The sequence below is a fragment of the Lolium rigidum genome, chromosome 4, assembly GCF_022539505.1.
Source record: "Lolium rigidum isolate FL_2022 chromosome 4, APGP_CSIRO_Lrig_0.1, whole genome shotgun sequence".
NCBI lineage: Eukaryota > Viridiplantae > Streptophyta > Magnoliopsida > Poales > Poaceae > Lolium > Lolium rigidum.
In genome coordinates this window covers 13047292-13057494 of record NC_061511.1, presented here as the reverse complement: position 1 = coordinate 13057494, position 10203 = coordinate 13047292, and the positions used below count along the sequence as shown (strand labels likewise).

The following is a 10203-nucleotide window of genomic DNA, read 5'->3' as shown; positions in this document are numbered from 1 at the left end:
AGTACCGTAGAATATGTGAAACTCCTTCAAAATTAAAACCCAAAAGAAATAAAACAATACAAATTAAAAAGAAACCAGATTTAGGGGAGGGGGGCTAAACCCTAAACCTGCGGAGGCCTTTAGTCGCGGTTGGCCAGAAGAACCGCGACTAAAGGTCCTCCGCCCTGGCGCACGCCTGCGGCCCACGTGGACGGGCCTTTAGTCGCGGTTCGTAAGGAACCGCGACTAAAGGGGGGGCCTTTAGTCGCGCCCAATTGGTCGCGGTTGCGCAACCGCGACTAATGGCAGTTGCGCACCGCGACTAAAGGCCATTTTTCTACCAGTGTAGGTTTCTTACTTTTATCTAGATACGGATATATCATAATACATTTTAGTTAGAGATATATCTGTATCTAGATAAAGTTGAGACAACAATTTTTAGACGAGGGAATAGAAAACTTTATCTACCTGAGGTTGAATGCTCTGGTGCTAAGTGGGTGCACACGAAATGTTCACATAATAGAACACTAGAAAAAAACAAGAACTGAAGAAAAAGTTGGATTTCCGCTATACTACCGAGCAACATATATTCATTTCTTCAAAAATAATCTTGGAAGGAAGGGTTACCAGTGTTTTCATACACGCTGCTATACTAGAAATAATCTTGCTCTGATATTCATTTCTTCACAACCTTTTTAGCAACCAGTAACTAACGAAAATCTCTTCACTTTCAACAAAAAAATCTCTTACCCGCAAAAAAAAAAAGAAAATCTCTTCACTTTCGACATTTGAATGAGAAGAAATAAAACATACAAGTTGAGGTGAGCAACATACAATTTGGATGTAATTTCATCCACGTAATTGTAGTGAGAATTTTCTTTGTTAGGGACTGTCACTCACTGGCAGTTTATAAGGTATTGTGAGTTTGTGACCTATCATTAGGTTATCAGAGGTGGCATAAGAGAATATGCTCTTCAATATTTGACCTTGTTGGTGATTCAGCCAGGAGGATTGTTTAGTCTATATGAGAACTACAAACTACTTCTGATATTAACTATGGAAATTGACATTTAGTCGCTCACAAGTGTGTCACTATTGCTGCTTTTGTTCTAACACAACCCTACGCACAACCCGTAACTATGCATCAGTATAATTTTAAGATGATGTACAAAATTGTGTATGTCACATGTACTTTGGACGGCCATCGGCGTTCAACTCCAGCGTGCCGTGTGGCATCCGCGTGCAGGGTCGATTCGCCGGAGGAGACCTGCAGGTTGGAGTCGGCGGCGGCATCCACCTTCGGCGTTACATCTGTCACCGCCTCCATCAGAGTGTAGGGTGGACTGGAGAATCGACAGGGGATTTGGCGGCGGCGCGATGTATGCGCGTACGGGGTGGAGGCGGCGGCGGGTTGGGTGGAGGTGGCCAGTCGTACATGGGCTGGAGTGTGGAGTTGGTCCGATGCTACAAAGGGGAGGACTGGGAGCAGTTTACAAGCATCGAACAGAATATAGCCATACTAGTTGAATCATGTTTGTTACCGGAAATTCAATTCGGCTCCCGGGTGCATATGCTCCCTCTATCAAAAAATTATATTTCGAAATGTCGAAAATTTTTGACAAAAAATTCTACTTGTACATCTCCACAATATACGTACGTTCGTCAAGTTTCGCGAGGAACCAATATGTTTTGTGGTCTGTTTAAAAAAGAGAAAATTTATCTCCTAAAAAGCCTTATTTTCAGCATTGAATTTTGTCTTTTTTACACACGTCACACGACAAGTCGGATTTTTATGAAACAACTTTGTGAGCGTGTAGCACGTGAAGATGTACGTTCGAATTTTTCGTATCAATTTTTTGAAATTACAAAATGTATGTAACATGCATTTCAAAATAAAGGGAGCATATACTCCCATGTGCCAAAACACCATTCCCGTTTGTTACTTGCAGAATAATTTGGTTACAATTTTCTTTTGTTCATGCTATTGTAGCATCCAGAATAACATTTTTAAGAGAAGGGCCAATCTACAACTTTTGAAAGCTTGCTCAGATAGGGCCACTTATATAATAATTGTAAACATTTCCTATGCATCCTCTCGTATATGTACAGTTGACAGTACTCTGTTTTTACCAGTTAAGTACTGCAGCCCCTAATCTTTCATCGAAGGGAACACCATACTGGATGGCCCCAGAGGTAATCATATATATTTCTTTTATGTACTAGTGATTTTCTTTAACCTTGTACTGCCGTGGCTCGTCATATGCTCGCTTTACCTTTTTTGGATTGCATGCATCCAAAGCATGTGCATTATTACAACTTACATGGGCTAGTACAGCTCCAAACTCGGTTTATGAACTGTTCTCCGTTTGATGGAATCAGTTGTTATTTCTTCGTGTGAAATCAGTTAAGAGACAACCTTATACTTTTTGACATATCTGCCTCACCACTGGGGAGATGGTTCCCCTCACAAGAGAGAGAGAGAGAGAGAGAGAGAGAGAGAGAGAGAGAGAGAGAGAGAGAGAGAGAGAGAGAGAGAGAGAGAGAGAGAGAGAGAGAGAGAGAGAGAGAGAGAGAGAGAGAGAGAGAGAGAGAGAGAGAGAGAGAGAGAGAGAGAGAGAGAGAGAGAGAGAGAGAGAGAGAGAGAGAGAGAGAGAGAGAGAGAGAGAGAGAGAGAGAGAGAGAGAGAGAGAGAGAGAGAGAGAGAGAGAGAGAGAGAGAGAGAGAGAGAGAGAGAGAGAGAGAGAGAGAGAGAGAGAGAGAGAGAGAGAGAGAGAGAGAGAGAGAGAGAGAGAGAGAGAGAGAGAGAGAGAGAGAGAGAGAGAGAGAGAGAGAGAGAGAGAGAGAGAGAGAGAGAGAGAGAGAGAGAGAGAGAGCAGAGAGAGAGAGAGAGAGAGAGAGAGACAGAGAGAGAGAGAGAGAGAGAGAGAGAGAACCATATGGTGGTTTAGTACGACAGATATATGACTCGAAAGGTTGAAACAACGAAGCAACATCACTATGTTTCTCTAGTGCAAGAGGCAGCTTATTAGGTTCATTGCAGAAATTAAATTGCTATGCTACGAGAAAAGTCTGATAAAGTATTTTAGTGAATTCTATTCCGCGTATTCAAGTTAATTAACATTGCGGAAATTTAGTTTGTGCTTGCTGAATTTTGATTTGGTTCTTCTTGTACGGATGTTTCGAGGCTACTCTATCTAAAGATATAGGCTATGATCTTGCTGTTGATATCCGGAGTCTTGGTTGCACCATCATTGAGATGTTCGATGGGAAACCTCCTTGGAGTGATGTTCGATGGGAAACCTCCTTGGGGTGATCTTCAAGGGGTAATAACTTGGAGCGTTTAGCTTTACAGTAAGCTTACTAACATGCATTTCACGACTTTGCCTAGTGTGCATAAAACCATTTTCTTTATCAGTGCTAGTGACTAGTCTCATGTACATGGTCATTATTTCTTTACATGTCTATGTGATAGATGCAGCCATGTGACTTCTCACCGAATTTGAAAATTGCCATGCAAATAATGCCCGGAATTCTCAGAGAAAAGGTCTATGTTACTCAAATTGATATTATTGAGAGCTTGAACCTTTCCTTCTCATACTCCCATCACATGTCAGGGCTGGAACAGGAAGGTTGGGCTAGAGGGCCTGAATATGCTATCATAGTAGATCAAATAGATAATTACATAAGTTAACATAAGAAATGTTATTAGCTATCACTAGTAACTTGTTAATTTGGGTATCAACATTTTTTTCCTAGAATACTGGGTATCAACATTATAGTTTTATAATCTAAGAAACCTTTTGTACTACAGCCAGCTGCAATGTTTAAGGTTTTGCGTAAAGACCCACCAATTTCTGAGAATTTATCCCAAGAGGGAAAATATTTTCTGCAATTGTGTTTCAAGAGGAATCCTGCAGAGAGGCCAACGGCAACCGAGCTGTTGGACCATCCATTTATCCGGAATTCAAGTCATTACAGCAAACATGGTTCCATACATGCATTTGCGGGGATTAAAGTCCATGTAAGTCTGTCTCTTGCCACATGGCATCTTGATACACGCCCCCTGTAAAAGGTCGGAAATGATTCTGAGATTAGCATGCATATAACCTCTCTGTTGTATGCAGGATAACGGTTATGGCTTCAGAGACAAACCATCCTCGAGGAGTGAACCATATGTGAAAGGAAAGAACACTATTGGGTGAGTAGCTTCCTTTTATTTATCAGTATCTTCAAAATAAGTTTTTCTTATTCCATTTTGATTTGCTAGATCCTAATATGCATTCTTTTTTCATCGACGGTGAACCAAACAATGCTAGGCCATTTGAATCATCCACTTTTCGACATCCAGGAAGTAACACCTAATTTTCCACCTCAAACATTAGGGCATTAGGTTTAGCCTCCAATCATGGTTCTTTCGCCATCTCAACGAACCCCATGCATTTTCCGATGGCAAACCCTCAGCCTAGTCCACTGCCAAGGCCCAATGGAAAGCAGGTTCTGTTCTAAACACATAGAGTGCTGGGTGCAGTGATTAATGCCGCTTATATCTGGGATCTTGTTCAGGGGTACAGCTCCTTTGGGTAGTATCAAATGAAGACATGATTAACACATAATAGAGAACGAATAAGAAGACGAGAGAAGGAAACGAAACCTGTCTCCGCTAGGATTGTACCTTATAAGGATCAGCTGTACTACATCTCTGAGGATCCCTTCTTGCAACAACAGTCATCAATATTTTGCAGCTGCCATCTTAACTTTTAAGAATCGAGCAGCGGTTGCACTTGCACCATATGATTGCCCACAGTTTATTGGGTTCTTGTAAAATAGCGACTACTAGATGTTCATCGAACTGTGAAGATTCAGAGTATGATGACAATTGATGAATTGAATGCTGCTGAAGGAGTGAGATCCATGACAGGATGGGTGCTCTATCTTCCAGGGAAATATTACTGGCATTTATCGTGTAACATAGAATTAGGTTAGATGTAGATAAAGTTGAATTAGGCTAGATGTAGATAAAGTCCAAAATTCCTATTCTCTCTCCAACCAGTAGGGAATCAGGTGTAGCTCTTGATGTAGCTCTTGATGTTGCCATGTAATAATCTTTTTGTTGTATCATGAATTGTTTATTTCTTTTTTATTCTGTTCAGAAAGGTTGATTCGAGCCCCCGTAACATAGGCATATTGTAAACATTATACAATTAATTCTACTGGAGGTTAATTGCCATATCACGTATTGCAATATCATAGATCAAGCTAGAAGCCCTAACCATAAGATAAAGAAGAGAATAGCCCACCATACATACCCTGTACAGGTAACCTGCGCATGAGTAGCTCCAGACGGCGAGACAAATTTTACCAACACTTGAACATAATTGCAGGGTCATTGCAGCGAACTATCCAAAAACAGTTCATCATCACTCTTCAGCATGCCAACGTTTGGATCGTGCACGCATATAGCTTGTGAACAACATTTAAACCTCCTTATGTAAAACATAACACGGAATAAGTAAATCATGATGGATGACATAGTATCATTTCAGAAGGATCTGCTAGACTTTTGATGTTTGCACAGGGTACAGCTGATACCAAAAGCCACGAAATACCAAAAGTGCAAACAGCAAGTCCACACCTTAGTCTTCTGGAACATACAAGACTTTCTTACAGAAGTGATGGTACACGTAAAATTTTAGGCATATGTCTGGCTTGCAGAAGCCTAGTATCCTCTGGCATAACTCTTTGGCCATGCTTTCGGTGATTGAGATATGGAAACTTATTGCCATTGTTTTTAGTGCTGTTGCCCAACTGAATAATCGTTTGACAAGAGCAAAATCATGTTCAGTTCCTTTCAAGTAATTGATTTCTACTTCTCGAAGGCGATTCAGCACAAGTTCCTCGGTTTTCCAGTTTGGTGGATGATCACAGAAGCAACCTGATGCACATGCGGGTTCTGCCTGAAATGGGGGCACACATCAACTTAGTAAGTATAACTGCTATAGCTTGACCACATAGACATGAGAGGAAACTGGAAGATGTATGACTGTCTTATTACTTACTTTTTGTGAAGACTACCTTATTACTTAGAGATACATCATTAACAAAATTTACAATAGAGCCACCTATAAATTATCTTAAGGCCAACCTATTCAACAAAATGTGCTTATTCTGTGCAAAGTGGAAGTGTTAACCTATAAAATTTACTCAGATACAGAGCTACCAACAGCCCATATTCAAGAAGGTTTCTGGTCGACCTTAGGCTTTGTTGGTTACTGATGGAACTTTTAGAAAAGCTCGTGCCATAAGCATAATACTACTATATCCTAAATCCTAACTGTGTTATCAAGATTGAGCGTGCCATGTACAGAATAACTAGGCTAATTTCCCATCCACTACCATATATTTCCAACATACTGATAATATTTAAAAGTGAAATTTACTATAAATGCAAGTAGAATGCCACTTTTATCAATCCAGGAGAACAAAATGTTATAATCACGAGAGGCATGAACCATATAGTTGCCACATAGGAGTATAAGCTTGGGATCAAAGTACTGGTATCAAACCAACACCTAGAGTACGGCAACTATCAGATAAAGCTCCAGGGTGGCAAGCAATGCATGTTGTTTTAAGTGGCACCACTGGTAAATAAAGCAATAGTAAACAAATTAAGGATAGCGTTACCTCCAAGTGCAGAGAAGAACTAAATATTAGCATCAGCTTTCTTATACTAGTGCACGTCCTGAGAACGTGGAAAGAGCTGGCTCCAAAGGAATGTCCCTTTGCAGTAATAAGCAGGGTCAAGAATGTAACGTAAGGGAGCCTTGCCATGTCTTCCATCAAGTAGTGATGCTCACCTAAGTCCTCCTGTAGGTTCATGCAAAGTAAAAGTTACAGGTTATGTAACTTCGAAATGGACACATGCATCTCATTTTCCACAAAGCTATTACCATAATTAACAAGTTCACTTCAGATTTCTGTTATAGGATCAGTGGCATACTCCCTGCGTCCATAAAAATATTTATTTGCATAAATTTGATGTATCTATACACTAAATAGTGTCTACCTTCATCGAAATTTTGATAAATTTAAGACAACCTTTTATGGACAGAGGTCTCAACCTAACTAAATTTTAGAGTATAGGTTTATAGTCGTAAGATGCTGCTAGTGCAGTAGCACCGGTGGACAGATTTTATGTCATTTCCTCAAAATAAAGAAAAAATCTAAGCAAGCAAGAATTGTGCCTGGCTATTCTCAAATGGCACAATTATCTTAGACTCCTACCCAAAATGGCACATTCTTTAACCTGAACTACATATATCTCAAATGCCACCATCATCTTGATGATGTACTTGCCACACATACTAGACTACAACCCAAAATGGCACATTCTTTAACCTGAACTCCATATCTCAAATGGCACATTCCTTAACTTGAAACACATGTGTATTTACCTCGATATCTTCTTCTGGCATATAGGCCAGCTGGAGAGTAAGAGTGCTGACATCCTCAAAGTGGCGCAACAGCCTGACGCAGTCGCGATTGTGTTCATAGCCATCTGCTTCATCTACAAGGAAAAAGGTGGCGCCCAGCAATTCCAGCTGCGCCATCTCACCAAACTGGACAGAGCTTGGATGATAAGCATCCCTCCAGTGGAGTGACACCAGTTGAGGTGCTGCGATGTCAGCAACAGGTTGACTCGGATTTGAATCATGAGCAAAGCAGTAGAAGACAGTTAACTCTTTGAGTGCTGGTGCCACAATAGTCAGCTGCTGCAATCCACACGAATTCTCCAGCTTTATTTTGAGAAGAGACTCCGAGTGGATGGCAAAATTTCCCAGACCCTGGGCATTGAGCACCTTGAGTGTTTGCAAGGACGGACACCGTGGTGAGGAGACGGCTTCACCGATCCCGCAAGGACCATGTAGGTGGAGTTCTTCCAGGGATAAATCGGTGAGCCTGGTGAATACGCCGGAAGGCGGCAGGGTGACGCTAAGAAACCCTAGCCCGAGCCTCAGCTCGGTGGCTCTGTTGAAGCAGGGCAGCTCAAAGGTGTCTCTTCCGTCCTCCCTCGCAACGGTCGCCGCCGCCAAGTCGAAGATGAGAACGCCGGCGAGGCAGCGGGCGGCAATGGGGAACCAGGCCGCCAGGGAGTCGGGGGAGGCGTGCGAGGGGAAGACGAAGAGATACCGGAGTGGCGGCCCTTTGTCGTCTGACATCGCTTCGAGAGCGGCGAGGGCGCCGCGCACACTGTCTGGGTTGTGCGAGGGGAAGAAGTAGAGGTTCGGGAGGAGGGCCCAGAGGCAGCGCCAGCGGCGGGAGAGGACGCTGGTGCGAGCAGCGGCGGCGGTGGGGAGGTCCCGAAGGATGTGGAGAAGGAGGTCGTCGGGTAGGGCGCTGAGGCAGTCCTCGCTGCCGCCGCCGCCGGCGCATAACTTAGCGCGCTCGGCGGCGGTCTCCCCCTCGACCTCGAGGTGCTCCATTTAGGGTGTAAAGGCGGGCCGCGACCGGAAGCGGGGAACTGCTGAGGAGCGGCGTCTGCTGCGGGGGAGCGGCCGATGAGCAGCGGAGAAGCGGCAGCGGATGCGGGGGACCGGCGTCTGCTGGCGGCGGCGGATTGAGGAACTTGTCCTCGCAGCGGCGCCGGCCCTGCTGCGACTGGAGATGTGCCGGCCCTGGTGCGAGCGACAACAACGGTGAGGGGCGGGGGAGGCGGCGGCGCTGGCCGTGCTGCGAGTGGAGATGCGCCGGCCGTGCTCTGAGCGGCAACAGCGGTGAGGGAGCAGCGGCGGCGGAGCGGCGGTGATGAACCCTAGCAGTGCGGCATATCTCAGGTGGAGGATGCTCGACGGGGGCAGTTTCTTTTCTTTTCTTCTTTTCTATTTTCTCAGGTGGAGTGGCAATCTACCCTAAACTAGTTAAATCCCCGTGCGCTACGGCGTATACAACAAAATCGTGAGTGTAAATTATATATAACTTCGTAATGTTTCAAAGCATTATTCATAAATTACAGAATTCTTCTCGAAACATGATTTCTTCCCGCAGTATAAATAAATCTAAATGGATAAAGTAATGAGTTAAGGTCCTCACATACTAGATTCGAGATAAACAAAAAACACAAAAAAAAACTTGCCATTGAACCGGAGCTTCGTGAAGCATAGCATCGCCATCGTCGAGACCGAGACAGGCACTAGGTTTCACCACAGTCCGTAATCCAGATAAAGTACTGACAATGACGCCTCCAAAATGGTTACACCACTCACCTAGAAAAAAATTCACACGCTCTAGGTATTTCAAAACTGCCATTATCACTAAGCCAGGCTTCCAGAACGTGATATTGTAGCTATTGGTTCCAAAGAGACGCCACCAACAGAATCCCAGTGCTTCATGCTCCTCACCATCCACATGGAGAAAGAGAAATATCATCACCACCGCTACATCGCACGTAGTGGAGTCGCTAGCACGATCCACCTTCGGAGGCTAACGCCTCGGCATCCAGAAACTCGAGTCCACGGCTCGACAAACAATACACCGCAAGGCCAACGGATAAGACGAGGTAGGTCGGTGCAAAATCCAAGCCCGCCCTGCTCGAATCCAGGTAGCAATTGGTCACCATAGGTGCAACAGGCACATGACTTAGACCTTAGAGCCACCCGCTGGTCTAGGCCAGAGCCCAAATCTAGCCTCGCGCCAATGTGAAGGGATAAGCTGCCCTCCGATGCTACCCACGGTTGTCGTCCAAAGGTAGCAGGTAGGGCCCGTCAAGCCCAGGTTAGGCTCGGATCATGCCCGATTAGCCCCACCGCGGCGCGCGGCGGTGCCATGGACCGTTACCGCCGGCCACACCGTAGACTCGTGCCGCCCATAGCCCCGCCACCACCGTCAAGATATCGTCGCCATGTCCTACCGCCAGCAGACATCTTAAGAGGCGTTGCCGCCACCCACCATCCGCCTAATTGGACGCACAATGACTGTTGCATGTGAGCTACCCTGCAAGAGAACCGCACCATCGTCGCCCTACATAGGAAATGCACAAGCCGCCAGTCAAGTTCGACACCCGCACCATAGTCGCAGTGGTGCCAATCACTCCCTCTCGCGAAGACACTCCAACTCTAGGTAAACAAGATCCCGCCGGAGCCAGCACCGCAGGGACTTTGCCTAGTGCGCTCTTCGGAGGCGGCATGAGGGAGGGAGGCGACACTAAGTTTGGCGTCTCAAGTCGTTCCG

At 44.8% G+C, this 10203-nt stretch overlaps 1 protein-coding gene across 1 annotated transcript; it reads right to left on the bottom strand.

Annotated features, from left to right (window-relative positions):
• Positions 1 to 5489: 5489 nt before the first annotated feature.
• Positions 5490 to 8459, bottom strand: LOC124646702 (putative FBD-associated F-box protein At5g56690). The gene is made up of 3 exons (XM_047186782.1): positions 7431 to 8459; positions 6661 to 6843; positions 5490 to 5933 (listed from the first exon to the last, which is right to left on the bottom strand). The coding sequence occupies exons 1-3, from the start codon at positions 8457 to 8459 to the stop codon at positions 5613 to 5615; spliced, it is 1533 nt and encodes a 510-aa protein (XP_047042738.1). The 3' UTR covers positions 5490 to 5612.
• Positions 8460 to 10203: the final 1744 nt, after the last annotated feature.